The following is a 15528-nucleotide window of genomic DNA, read 5'->3' on the forward strand; positions in this document are numbered from 1 at the left end:
GCTGCTCACCCCTTAATAATTGATTATAATTTTCCCCTTGTGAGCCTGCATAACCACGCCCACGTCTAGCACAGTTAAGCATATAAATGAGTGCATTGCACATGTCCAGAGAGTTCGTTTGGTAGCTAGTGGAAGGTGAGGTGTTTTTAATTTCCTTTTCTCCCATTTAGTTGACTCTTGGGTTTTTGGATTAGTTTCTACTAGACTGCTGATAAAAACTAGCATTGTATGGTTAGAGTAGGACTCACCAGATCGGGGACACTTTGGCGCAGTTGGTGAGCTTAAGCGCGTTAAAGCGTAACCAAGAGCCCCTGTCACTGTTTTTTCCTGTTGTGTGCTGCAGCCCCTCTGTATGTTATATATATTTCTTGTGGGGATTGGGGTCTCCACTGCTGCGTGCATACTTTGCAAAAAAATTGCATTAAAAGTTGGTTTGTGCTGCTCACCCCTTGATAATTGTTTATTTTTACTGGAGTTCCTCTTTAAAGAGAGTCTGAAGCGAGAATAAATCTCGCTTCAGACCTCATAGTCAGCAGGGGCATGTGTGCCCCTGCTAAAACGCCGCTATCCCGCAGCTAAACGGGGGTCCCTTACCCCCCGAAATCCCCTCCAAGCAGCGCATCCCCTCTTCCGGATTAAGGCAGGGCTAACCGCCGCAGCCCTGCCTCACGCGCGTCTGTCAGCGCGTATCTCCGCCTCTCCCCCTCCCCTCTCAGTCTTCCTTCGCTGAAAGGGGCGGGGGAGAGGCGGCGATGCGCCGCTGATAGACGGCGCTGAGAGGCAGGGCTGCAGCCGTTAGCCCTGCCTCAACAGCAGCAAAATCTACGACCAAGTTGGTCGTAGATTTTGCAGCGGGGGGGTTGGGGGGTCAGGGACCCTTGTTTAGCCGCGGGATAGGGGCGTTTTAGCAGGGACACACATACACCTGCTGACTATGAGACAAGAAGCGAGATTTATTCTCGCTTCAGTGTCTCTTTAACCAAGACCTTCAACTTTGGAGATGCTGTGACTCAGTCATCTAGCCCTAACAATTATAGTTTTTTATAGTTCCTCAGATCATTGTTTGCCTGTTTTTCCTTCTTCCAACACATCCACTACTGTGCCTGACATACCCCATGTTTTGGCAGGTGCCATTGTAACAAGATATGTAATGTAATTCACTTGTCTATGGTTGTAATCTTGGGGCTGATTGCTATATGTAATAACTTTTGAACAATGAATGCTTAGCAGTTAGTAATAAAACCCAGTTACATCCTGAACCAATAATATACTATGATTTTGCAATATTCATTGTTCTAGATGGGTAACATTCAGGTGGTCAATGAGATGCTTATACTTGTGAGTTAGTGCAATGGTTTGCTAATTTTATGGCACTTAATGCAACCTGGGCCGATTAAAATAATAAACTTTTGCATTTAATTTGTCAAATTCGAAGCTGTAAACATTGTAATAAAATTGGTGTTAATGTAAAATTATTAGCATTTCATTGATTTTCTCTACTGTAATATTACAGTTTGTAAAGGTGTAGTAATTTAATTATCTTAAATAGTAAATGAAAATCTTTTTTATTTGCAGCCAATGGTGTTTATTTGGGACTCTTCCACACTTCAGATACTACATCAGATTGGTCTTGGCTTCTTTGAAAAGGGTGTAGGCTGTCTTGCCTTCTCAATCCAGGTGAGTTTTGGCCCATTTCTACTTATTATGTGGTCCCAAATTTAAAGAGACTCCGTAACAAAAATTGCATCCTGTTTTTTATCATCCTACAAGTTCAAAAAGCTATTCTAATGTGTTCTAGCTTACTGCAGCACTTTATACTGTCACTGTCTCTGTAATAAATCAACTTATCTCTCTCTTGTCAGACTTGTCAGCCTGTGTCTGGAAGGCTGCCAAGTTCTTCAGTGTTGTGGTTCTGCTATGAACTCCCCCTTCCAGGCCCCTGTATGCACACTGCCTGTGTGTTATTTAGGATTAGAGCAGCTTCTCTCTTCTCTCTTATCTTTTACAAGCTGGATAAATCGTCCTCTGAGCTGGCTGGGCTTTCACATACTTAGGAATTACAGACAAGGGCAAAGCTGTTTGCAGGAAGAAACAAGCAGCCTGAAACTTCAGTGCATGAGAACAGGGGGAAAGAAACACACAAATAATCTTGTGAGATTCAAAAGGAAGGGTGTATACAGCCTGCTTGTATATGGATGTATTTTCTATGTGTGGACATACTGTACATCAACCTACTTCCTGTTTTGGTGGCCATTTTGTTTGTTTATAAACAAACTTTTTAAAACTGTTTTTAACCACTTTTAATGCGGCGGGGAGCTGCGAAATTGTGACAGAGGGTAATAGGAGATGTCCCCTAACGCACTGGTATGTTTACTTTTGTGCGATTTTAACAATACAGATTCTCTTTAAAAAAAAAAAAAGTTTGATGAAAAGTAAAGGTGATATACCTGCCAAATTTCTGAGTGTTAACACAGGGTTTATGTAATGAGATTGAGGCAGGTAGTGTTGACTCTCCCACAAGTGGTAGGCATGGACTCTCACAAGGAAGGATCGCATTAAAAGTGTGCAACCAATCTGCACATGTGGGGACCACATCCAGAAACTAGTCAAAGTCTTTGTGGCCAGGTGGAGGACTTGAAACAGGAAGGCCTTAAAATATTTATCAGAAATCAGATGAAGAAAGAGATTGAGAAGACATACTTTGGGATCACACTGCACATGAGTACCCATGACATCATGAATGAACTTAGTAACCTTCAGACAGTAAGTATGTACCAATGGGCAATCCCAAATCATGTGAAAAAGGAACTTAGTGTAGATGAGCATTTGGGGCTTGTTGAGGACACCTCAGGGCGGTAACTGGGGTGAGGTAGGACAGTGGATTACATACAAATAAAGCTACCTGGCTGGAACATGCAGGTAGACACTGGTGACATTAGTGAGAACATCCTCCCATTCACTATCTGTGGTGGGACCTACATTTTGCTCTTATCTAGACTTTTTGGTGTAGGCTCTGATATGAGCATTAGGTGATATAAGTGAGTTAGAGAGCACACAGATGAGGCTTTTGAAGGTATGGTCTGAGATAATGTTTGAGCTTCATTGTCAGCTATTGCTGATGAGGTGACATGGAACTGGATTTTCAAAGCATGCTTAACTCGGATGTAAAAATAGTGTGATGAGGCTGGTATAGCGAACTCAAAATGTGAGAAAAGGGTTTAACTACACCATTGTCGATTTGGTGATATACTTAATTCCCTTTTCAAACCATTGCTGTGCAATAGCAAGGTTTTTCAGCTCTGAGAGGGAGGCATTATCCAAAATAGGGGTATATTTAATGAGCTCTGTAGCTTTCAGGTGTTTGAGGCTTGAGCCTAGATCTTAAGGATATAGTTTAACATCTTAGGAAGCAGTGTGTGTGTGTTTAGTTGCCCTTGCGGACAGCAGTGATTGAAATCTACGCCCTGTTTTGGTGCTGTTATCTTTGCCAGGGTGTAGATTTCACTACCTGCCGTCCAGGCACTCCCAATGTAATCACATCCTTCCGAACTGGGAGACTAAGCTGTCATATGACAGCTGACATCTCCACCTCACTAATCAGGAGCCATGGCGATTGGCTCCTGATCACGTGACCACTACGATTGCCGCTGATCATAGTGATCAATTAATGCAATGGTAGCCGATTGTTGCTTCCGCTTCATACGGCATTCTGCATCACACTGCCCGTTGTGTCGGGTCCCAGCTTGATGACGTCATCAATACTCGGTACTTAGTAGCAGTGCGAGGCTGGATGCCAACAAGAGAGAAGGCAGGGAGAGCTTCTCATCGCTGGATCTAGAGGTGGTGAGTAATAGAAATGGCTGGCTACGTATACAGGGGCACTCATGCCTGGCTACCTATACAGGGGACACCCATGCCTAGCTACTGATACAGGGGGCATATAGTTTAAGTGGGAAATGGACTGCTTTACTGCCTGGTACTCACCAGGTCTTGAGATTTCTCCACCTGTGATAACAGAACCGTTGACATTGCTGTGTGGAGTAGGGACGGATGGTTAGATAAGAGCACTAAAGAATATTTTTGGGGATGGCAGCTGGCAGATGCGGAGTAGGGAGGAATGGTCAGATAAAAGGACTAAAGAATATTTTTGGGGATGGCAGCTGACAGTTGTAATCGAGATCACAAGCCAAGGTTGGGGCAGGTGGATAACAAGCAAAAGTTGAGGGCACGGGGGCGGAGTCAGCCATGGCCGCGTGAAGACGCTTCCTTCAGAGCTCCTCACCCAAGACCGCAATATAACGCTGACTGAAGTGTTCCTACCCTTCTACTAAGCCATAAGGGGATGGCCAGTGGACCCCGGAGAAGTAAGAGACACTCTAAACATACTGGCAAGGCACATCGGCGAACCTCCGCCGAAAATACAATTCCGCGGGCCCTCAATCAGTCACTAGACAAGATGGCCGCCAGCTCTCCACCCAAAGATGCACCCGTCAGAGAGGAAGACTCGGCTGCCATGATCTCTAGATCCCTGAAGGAGATATGGGATTACCTCCACAATCTTCCCACCAAGGACGATCTTTCTGATCTGGCAGATAAAATCACCTCTGCCACGAGGGAGGAAATAAGAGGGATCCAGGATGATCTTACCGTCCATGACGAGCGGCTCACAGCCCTGGAGCGAGACATGGGCCTACTCCAGACCGAGATAGGGAAACTAAAAGAAGCAAACTCACAGCAGCGCTCGCTGAACACTGCGCTGCGGACGGGAATGGAGGACCTCCAGAATCGTAGCCGCCGGAACAATATAAGGCTCCGCGGCCTACCAGAGACAATCTCTCCACAACAGCTTGAACCTACCTTGGTAGCCATCTTTAATAACATCCTCCGGAGACAGGCGGACAATCCCCTGAAGATTGACCGGGTTCACCGCGCCCTGAAGCCCAAACCAGCGGTTGATGAACCCCCACGGGATGTCATCTGCCGCATCCATCATTTCGCAGTAAAGGATTCCATTATGAGAGCGGCACGCCAGTTAGACTCCATCGACCACGAGGGATCTGCACTCATGCTCTTCCAAGACCTGGCGCCTAGCACCCTGATACAACGCCGTGCGCTCCAACCTTTGATCAAGCTGCTGCGGGACAAAGAAGTTACCTATCGCTGGGGCTTCCCTTTCCAACTTACTGCGACAAAAGATGACAAATCAGTCACCATCAAGTCTCCGGCTGATCTCCCAGAGCTCTTCCAGACACTGGGCCTACCGACGGTTGAAGTGCCTGAATGGCAGCCAGACGCAATCTTTACTGGCTTACCTCAGCGACCTAAACAGCGGAGACAATTCCGCAATCAACGGTGACTCCTTTCCAATGCCTCGTGATTCTCACCGGGACTATACCCCTCATTCCAGATAAGTGATGATTAGCCTTAAGTTATCCCTTTGTTGCGAACACGGATCCCCGTCTAAAAACTATGCTTAAAAGTTCTGATCTATAGTACGTGATGGTGACTCTCTCCGGGGTGGCAATTGCCCGCGGGCATATCTAGGTTTATATGCTTATCTCTTGCTTTCCTTACAGCTACCTGCTATTTCGTTCTGGCCTGAGAACATTAACTGTTTACATAAATGCTCGTAGTATGTGTGAAAAGGGTGTACTGAGCGGTGACATATAAAAGGGATAATGTGCGATATTTAAACAAATGCATGTATATAGAGGTTGCTGCTATTTATATGGTTACCCCGCAGTAGGATTTTATTACACATTAAATATATAGGGAATGCTGCTGATGAGGTTTAACTCTTGGTGTATGCTTGCTATACTTCTAACAAAAGGTCTTTATGGCCTATATGAGAGGGTCCCTGAACCTGCGCACAGCTCCCCCTTCCCGCTCATCCCTGCATTAGCTCCACGTGCCCATGCCTCCTGACATGGATAATGTTTGTATTGGGTACCGATATTGCTAATAATGATTCATAGGACTAACAATGGTATTCTCCGTGAAAATGATATAAATAATTCTGTGTTTCCCACTATGTGGGACTACCCCATTTCTGCTGTCATAGACATAGCCTACGTTCACTCACATATCCTTCTTTACAGGTGTATTACTGGCGTCATGCGCGGAGTGTGTGCATCGACATGTGACTCGCTCGCAAGCTAATTTCATAATCAGGGCTTCTCCCAGCCGGGCCTGTGGATGTACGCGCTCTGCGATGATGTCTGCATGGGAGACATATAGCAGGGAGAGACCAAAAAACTTCTGACACCCTCAGACTATGTTGTTATAGCCAAACAAGCACATACATACGCCCCAAATCAACCTACAGCATACCTACACGTTAACAGATAGGAATGCACAGGGTCTGACCCCATGGCCTTAATAGTGAGACCAGGGCTTTGGTCATTTCGCCTACATATTACTCCCTCTCCTCCTTCCCCTCCCAGTGAGGACATTAGACGAAGAGTTTTTACATTCTTAACTATATAAGCAGAGTCTGTGAACATCACTGGAGAGGTATTGCAGGTTCTATATTCTTCTCCTCCGTGAGGAGTAGGCTAAAAGCTACATTATTCCCACTATGTGGGATTGTCTGCCATGCGCTGCCATAGGTGTAGTGCAAAAACTTCCCCATCCCCCCGTAGACCCCATATGTGCTGCTACCCTCAACGGGGTGCAGCGTAGGCGACCCTCAAACAATGTCGCGCCACACAATCTATAGTTCTTTGCTAATTCAATGCAGTAGAAGGTGGATCTGCAGTGATCCGCGCGCTGCTTGCTGCTGCCACCGGAGAGAGTTCACACACTTTGCTTCAACTAAAGCATCACGTTACTTTACACTAAAGGGGATCCACCAAATTTGTGTAATCTGGATCATGCCTATAGGATGGCTCCCGGGGGTCACTGATATGAGACATGAGGCACCTTCTTTCCTAAAGTAGGGTAGGACACTCCTCTTACTTGGATATCTGATTGGGTGGGGGGAATCTGGGCTCTTTGGCGAAAATGGTTACTTCGCACCCACATAGGATAGTCCTTAGGGCTAAGTACCTCCCCAAGGTAATAACTAGTTATGGGTGTGATAGTTTCACACCTATGTTTTTGTTTATAATGTTTCTGTCAAGTTTTGGGGTCTGTTGTGGATGTCCGACATACGTTCTATTCACTCCAAACCAATGGTGTCCTTAAAGGTAGTATCCGTTAACGCTAGAGGGCTTAATATCCCGGAGAAGAGGTCAATGTTATTGCATGATATGCATAAACAACGAGCAAATGTTGTGCTAATTCAAGAAACTCATTTTAAAGGGGCTAACCCCCCCAAATTAAAAGATAAACACTATCAATCAATCTATATGAGTAATTCCCCTGACTCCAAAACTAAGGGTACAGCCATATTACTGCATAAAGACCTTCCGGTCAGCGAAGTGGAAACAAAAACAGATGGCAATGGTAGGTTTATATTATTAAAATGTAGGATTGCTGACACAAGATACACTCTCTGCTCCGTATACGCCCCCAACACAGACCAGGTATCTTTTCTGTTACATTTCTTCTCAACACTAGATGCCTTTGTTGATGGCAGTGTCATCATTGGAGGCGACCTTAACATCCCATTAAATCCAGCTCAGGACACCTCCCATGGTAAATCCTCCATCTCCTATAGCAAGCTCAATAAACTTAAAAAGGCAATCCATGAGCGACAGCTGGTAGATGTGTGGAGACTCCTTAACCCGACAGCGAAAGACTACACTTTTTTCTCCTCAGTGCACGCAATCTATACTAGACTGGACTATATCCTCATCTCTCATAACTTGCTCTCTGACTCGCCAAGTGCAGACATAGGGATAATGACATACTCTGACCACGCACCCATCTCATTGTCGTTAAACTGTAGATCACGTAAACACCGCCCCTTTAACTGGAAATTTAATACCTCTATGTTGGAGGATACAGGGGTGGCCTCTAAGATTGGAGAGGAAATTGAAAGATATTTTACTAACAACAACAGTGAAGATATATCCTCACCTATTTTATGGGAAGCACATAAATGCGTGCTACGGGGATACCTAATACAGCTAGGTTCAAAGTTAAAGCGGGAGAGAGAACAAAGATTGGCAGACCTCTCCTCGGAAATACACATATTAGAACTTAAACATAAACGCTCTCTAAACCAATCAGATTTAGACAAACTCACTGAAGCCAGAGACTCGATAAAAAAAATCCTGAGCGATAGAGCCCGACTTGCCGCACACAGATGCCAAAACCTATTCTATACACACGGAAACAAATCTGGCCGCCTACTTGCCAGGGCCTTGCGTCAACAACAGCGTAGGAACTATATACCTCAAGTCATAGATACTCATTCAGGAAAGCATATACGCAGTGAATCCATTGCCAACACATTCAGGGGCTTCTATTCGTCACTCTATAATCTTAAAAGCAATCCTACAGAAGATCCACATGCACTGAGGGGAAAAATACGGGATTACCTGGCAGGGTCTGGAATGCCTCGCCTCCCCCCTGAGACCGCTGAAACGATAGATGAGCAATTCACCGAAGCAGAGGTGCTAACGGTGATAGCACAAATTAAACCAGGCAAGGCACCGGGCCCAGATGGCCTGCCCATCGAATATTATAAAAAATATAAACAGACCCTCCTTCCACACCTATGCAAAATGTTCAATGACATTCTGGACCCTGATAAAGTAGCTTCCTTTACCCCTCAAACTTTAGAATCACACATCTCGGTAATACATAAGCCCGGTAAAGACCCCAATGCCTGCTCAAGTTACAGGCCTATATCCCTGCTCAACCTAGACTTAAAAATCTTCGCTAAGCTGATAGCCAATAGAATAGCGCCTTTAATAGGGGATGTGGTAAACTGGGACCAAGTGGGATTTATTCCCGATAGAGAGGGGCGTGACAACACTATTCGAACATTGGATCTGGTCCAGTTTGCCCGGTCGAGGGATATTTCATGTATGCTTCTATCTATGGATGCAGAGAAGGCCTTCGACCGGGTAGACTGGACGTGGATTAACGAGGTCCTCGGCCATATTGGCCTGGGCCCCAAGATGTTACGTGGTATATCCGCCCTCTACTCTAGGCCATCGGCACGTGTTAGGACTAACGGGGTCCTCTCCAACCCCTTTCAAATATCTAATGGTACCCGGCAAGGATGCCCCCTTTCCCCGCTCATTTTTGCATTGTCCCTGGAACCACTCCTGTGCCATATTAGAGAAAACCCAGATATAAACGGGATAACAATTTCCCCAAAAGTACAAAAAGTGGCCGCATACGCGGACGACTTGCTCTTTTACATCACGAACCCTTTGATTACCTTACCTAACTTATTGTCTGAATTTAAAAATTATGGAGACCTAAGTCTCTTCAAAGTCAACTATGATAAATGTGAAGCTCTAAATATATCCCTTCCGCAGGGATTACAATCGCACTTGGCGACTCAATTTCCCTTTAGATGGTCCTCCACCCATATCAATTATCTAGGTACGAAAATTACCCCAGACATAAAAGATGTTTTTCAAATGAATTTCCCACCCATACTTGAGACCCTAAAGGCAGACCTGACTAGATGGAACTGTCCACACTTTTCCTGGATGGGCAGAATTGCGATTCTAAAAATGAACATTATGCCCAGGCTTTTATATCTATTCCAGACCCTGCCAGTACAAGTCCCTAACTCCTTTCTGAAATCTGCTCAAACGATTTTTGGTAAATTCATTTGGAAGGGGAAACCCCCTAGGCTCAAGAGACTCATCCTACATAGACCTAAACAAATGGGTGGGCTAGCGGCACCTGACATTAAAAAATACTACTATGCAGCAGTGCTTACCAGAATAGTAGACTGGCACAGACATCATACTACTAAACAATGGGTCGATATTGAGCATCACATTTCAAAGTACCCCCCTACTAAGCTGCCCTGGTCCTCTCCCACCCCACAACGTGACTGGACGGACTCACACTTAATATATAATACCCTCAGAGTGCTCTCTGCCACCAGGCACAAGGAGGACATCTCACCATGGCCTCCCCCCAGAATACCTCTATTTGACAACCCTGCATTTGAGTTGGGCTGTCATGCTAACCACTTTAGCAATTGGAAACTGGCTGGTATTATCTTTGCTGATAATCTTTGGAGTCAGGAGAATTGGCTAACAATTGAGGAATTGAGAAATAGATCCGGAGTGTACACCCTAGACTGGCTGGGTCTGGCGCAGCTCCGTTCTCTGTGTAGAGCGCTGGGGATCTCGCCGGGTCTCTCTAGATCAAAATCTGCCTTCGAACTACTATGTGGATCAGTAGGCCCATCTCGGAAGACTCTATCAACAGTGTATTCCTTACTGATTGGCCAACCACTTGGCTCACTTTCATATTTTAACAAATGGGAAAGAGACCTTCGGTGTACGTTCTCAGACGCTCAGAGAGCCAGGATGTGCATACTCACCCAGAAATCCTCGATAACGGTTAAGCTACAGGAAATCAATTTTAAGATCCTGTCACAATGGTACCTTACTCCACAGAAATTACATATTATCTTTCCAAATAGAGACCCTCAATGCTGGAGGGGCTGTTCCTCAGTAGGTTCCCTATTACATCTGCTATGGGAATGTCCCCTGCTTGTCCCCTTTTGGAGGAAAATAGAACACCTAATTAGGGAAACGACAGACAGAGAGGTCCTCTTTACACCACAATTCTTCCTCCTCCACTGCAATAACTGGAGTTTAAGGGCTTGCAAAAATTCTATAGTAAAACATATCTTAAATGCAGCTAAGCTACTTATAGTACGTAAATGGGGAACTCCTATCATACCTACCTTAAAGGAACTAGATAAGGAGCTATGCCACACTAGTGGGATGGAAAACACAATAATGACCCTTCAAAACCGAACTGAACAATATGCCAAGACGTGGAGATTTTGGAACTATTATAGAGAATCTGAGGAGTTCAAACTTCTCTTGCTGTAGTCTTTAGCGTTTCAGGTGGCGACCGCCCTTCTCTTTAGCCCTCTAGCGCTGATTAATTGACAACTGCATATACCTTAAAATTGAAACAGTGTCGGATGCTCCACAACTAGACCCTACGAGTTCAATCCTTTCGTTATCTTTCTTCTCTTCATTATCTCTTCCTGTCTTCTTCCTTTCAGAGCTATGGTATAGCTCTGTTCCTTTTCTCTTCCTTCTATAAATTCATTCTGGTGTGCTGCCATGTTGATAGATACTTGAGGTGTTATCTAAAGCTATACACTGAATATATCTCGCTTAGGGGAGCTGTCTTATAATATATGGAATTTAACATTGCTATATGCCAACGTGATATAAGAAGACATTCAATGGATACCGCCCCTAACAGACTCTATTTTGACACTCATTCCTGATACTTCAGCACCCTGTTGGACTTGACAGGCCCTAACAGTGAGATTTCATCCCACAAGGTTGTATATACCCCCCTTAGTCTATGTGTACAATATCTTGTATGACTATATGATGACACTATTATCTGATTGTATATATGTATTCATATGACGGCACGATGTTCTCTTTTTCTTTGTTGTGTATAAAAACCTTTGTACAAATAAAAGTATTTGAAAAAAAAAAAAGTTGAGGGCACAAGACATAGTCAGGACTTGCAGATGACAAATAGGGTCAAGGCCACAGGCCAAGGTCAAAACGAGGCGGTCAGATAAAGATGAGTCAAAAAATAAAGAATATTAAAAAAAAAGATTAGTAAAAAAAAAGTCAGGTCGGTGAATGGGGGTAATAATTAGTAATAGTCACACCTAGAGCAGGTTCTCCAAGCTGATAGAAGGGGGGCTTTATATAACTGCCGTTATGAACCTTTGTGCATCTGTGTGTACGACTGACATATTGAACATGTGCATGCAAAGTATTTTGCTGTTCTGAACACATGTGCACAAGCCACCAGCTAAGGTTATATAGACTCGGCCACCCACACGCACACAGATCTGCCAGGTTGCCAGGACCAAAGTGGGGACATGTGAATATGACAATTTAGAGTTGATATTTTTGCTTCCAGTCTTTGCTTTGAATCAAAACAAAGTAGTCATTTGTGTTTGAGTAAAATTACCAATTTACAAGCTTATATGTAATTGTGGGTTTAAGAGGTCATTTATTAAGGAGTGGGTGGGCATTTGTCACATCAGGTTGCTTCTTAAAGAGAATCTGTATTGTTAAAATCACACAAAAGTAAACATACCAGTGCGTTAGGGGACATCTCCTATTCCCCTCTGTCACAATTTCGCCGCTCCTCGCCGCATTAAAAGTGGTTAAAAACAGTTTTAAAAAGTTTGTTTATAAACAAACAAAATGGCCACCAAAACAGGAAGTAGGTTGATGTACAGTATGTCCACACATAGAAAATACATCCATACACAAGCAGGCTGTATACAGCCTTCCTTTTGAATCTCAAGAGATCATTTGTGTGTTTCTTTCCCCCTGCATCTCTCATGCACTGAAGTTTCAGGCTGCTCTTTTCTTCCTGCAAACAGCTTTGCCCTTGTCTGTAATTCCTCACTATGTGAAAGCTAAGCCAGCTCAGAGGACGATTTATCCAGCTTGTAAAAGATAAGAGAGAAGAGAGAAGCTGCTCTAATCTAAATAACACACAGGCAGTGTGCATAGAGAGGCCTAGAAGGGGGAGTTAATAGCAGAACCACAACACTGAAGAACTTGGCAGCCTTCCAGACACAGGCTGACAAGTCTGACAAGAGAGAGATAAGTTGATTTATTACAGAGACTGTGATAGTACAAAGTGCTGCAGTAAGCCAGAACACATTAGAATAGCTTTTGGAACTCGTAGGATGATAAAAAACAGGATGCAATTTTTGTTACGGAGTCTCTTTAATGCATTGTGTTCATTGCCTATTACATTAACTGTTTTTTCAATATTCCTTATTTTCAGGATTCAGGTGCCTACCTTTGTGCTGTAGATGACTGCAATGATCATGTTTTGTCTATATGGGACACAGCCAAAGGAATTAAAACTGCAGAGACAAAGGTCTGTAAGGAAAAAACCCAATGAGAATAGCCTAGACTAAATTTATAAATCTAGTGGAAATAATTCAAGCTAAACATCTTAAGCACTGTAGAAAATGATTCACCTCTGTTTCATGATACTGTACTGCTGTTCCAGGTGCCTCCCTCAATTCAATTTAGGTTAATAAATTAGTTGTTTACTTTCAGCATCATAATATCTAGGGCTAAATTAAGGCCAAAGGTATTTGCATAGCGGCATCATGATTGGTCTCATGACCATATTGACAATTAAACCTGTCAACAACCTAAGCAGTTCTTGCCTTTTGCATGATCGCTAACTCCATAAAGGATCAAGCATTTAAAGCGTTGCTATCATATAAATCCGGCATAGTGGTGTCTGAACCCTCTATAACAGTAATTATAGATTGACGGTATACCTTGATATGAATCAGAGCACTCGGTATATGATTTTATATAAAAATGTATTTGCTTATCATACAGCATATATACAAAATATGAACAGTTCCAAATAGCGTTTCCTTCTAACAGTATTTCATCTCATCATGGCCTTTATATCCAAGCAATCATGAATCTTCTAAGTACATAAAAAAAAAAAAAAAAAAAGAATTATAACAGTTGTGTTGTGTAGAATAGGATCAAAAGCAGTCTCATCTGCATTCGTAGTAGCTGTGAAAAAATGTTAGTAATTTTCTTCAAATAATGACATAAAAATAACTTCTAATAGAACTTCTTGCTAACATCTTAACAGAATGCTGAAAAATTAATAAAGTAAATAACCAGAATATTAAGCATATTATCCCTTCTCTGTTATCTCCTTGGCATCTAGAACCATGTGTGGGGATGTAGCTTCTGGCTTGTGTGTCTTCTCAGAAGATTGGTAGGCTAGTGAGAGCTATGAGCTTCAGCTCCTACTTTTTTAGTAATTTATTCAATATGGCTTACTAACTTCGAATTTCCCTCAATCTCTGGTTCTGATCAGCTGAGATTTCAATGCGTCAATCCTTATCATATTTTGAATAGCTGACTTTTAAAATGAATTTTGTTTACAAATTCTTTATTTCACTTATCTGTGGGAATTGATGTAGTTTGGGATATTTGCACATCCTGACATTTGCTTATCAGGTCAATTTGATGCAGTTCAATTAAAAAAGGACTTCACTAACCATCTTGACCTGCTGATTTGACTTAAAGTGAACCTTAAAGAGGATCTGTAACATGAAAAGATCCCCTGGGGGGTACTCACCTCGGGTGGGGGAAGCCTCCGGATCCTAATGAGGCTTCCCACGCCGTCCTCCGTTCCTCAGGGGTCTCGCTGCAGCCCTCCGAGAATAATGACGTCATGGCTCCTCCACAGGCGCTCTGACGGCTGTCGGCTCTGAACTACACGGAAATACCCGATCGCCGTCGGGTCTGCTCTACTGCGCAGGCACAAGTTTCCGGCGCCTGCGCAGTAGAGCGGACCCGACTGAGATCGGGTATTTCCGTGTAGTTCGGAGCCGAGAGCAGCCACAGCGCCCCCGCTGGAGCCTGCAAAGGTAAATATTGAACTGACAGTCGGCTCTGTCGCCGGCTGTTCGGAGGGCTGCAGCGAGACCCCCGTGGGACAGAGGACGGCGTGGGAAGCCTCATTAGGATCCGAAGGCTTCCCCCACCCGAGGTGAGTACCCTCCAGGGGATCTTTTTGACGTTACAGAGTCTCTTTAAGTGTAAAAAATTGAGTTTTACTCACCTGGGGCTTACCTCAGCCCCCTGCAGCTGATCGGTGCCCACAACGAGTCGCTCTGATGCTCCGAGTCCTGCTGGCGGCCACTTCCGGTTTCGCCGTCAGGACACGTCAGGCTGGGGAACACGTCTGATTTTACGCGTTCCCAGCCAAAATAGCACCCCTATACGGCCATATTTTTTACACTTAAGGTTCACTTTAAGGCCTCGCTGCAGCGCTGTACAACTCAGCACACAAATGATTCCCCCCCTTGTCTGCCCACCAATAGAGCTCTCTGTTGGTGGGCTTTGATCGCTTTATTTTTAAATAAGTATTTATTTCATTATTTTTTAACTACTTGAGGACTGCAGTGTTAAACCCCCCTAAAGACCAGGCCATTTTTCTTGAAATTGGCCACTGCAGCTTTAAGGCCTCGCTGCAGCACACAAGTGATCCCCCCCCCCTTTTCTCCGCACCAACAGAGCTCTCTGTTGGTGGGGTCTGATCACTCCCCCTTGTTTATTTTTTTTTTTAATAAATATTTATTTTATTATTTTTATAATAAATTTCACTATTTTTTAAATAATTTTTTTACCCTCCCCGTCAGCCTATCACAGCGATCGGCTGTGATAGGCTTCAGCCTATCACTGCCGATCACTTCTGTGTCCCCCAGGTGCACAGCGATGTCACACGGCTGTCCCCAGTACAGCGCTGCTGTACAGCCTAATTAGATGGCGAACGCTGCTGTGGGACTGAAGGTGGACCGCCTTCCAAGCAGGGATGCGCATGCAG

The 15528-nt window shown here is 44.1% G+C and overlaps 1 protein-coding gene across 2 annotated transcripts in view; it reads left to right on the forward strand.

The window, feature by feature from the left end:
* The window catches only part of EML3 (EMAP like 3), a 375337-nt gene that overhangs the window by 225077 nt on the left and 134732 nt on the right, over nt 1–15528 (forward strand). For both annotated transcript variants that reach the window (XM_068260560.1, XM_068260561.1), the window contains exons 10-11: nt 1576–1677; nt 12940–13035. In XM_068260560.1, the coding sequence (XP_068116661.1) occupies nt 1576–1677; nt 12940–13035 (198 nt within the window). The remainder of the gene's footprint in view (nt 1–1575; nt 1678–12939; nt 13036–15528) is intronic.

Source organism: Hyperolius riggenbachi, chromosome 11 (genome assembly GCF_040937935.1).
Source record: "Hyperolius riggenbachi isolate aHypRig1 chromosome 11, aHypRig1.pri, whole genome shotgun sequence".
NCBI classification, from domain to species: Eukaryota; Metazoa; Chordata; class Amphibia; order Anura; family Hyperoliidae; genus Hyperolius; species Hyperolius riggenbachi.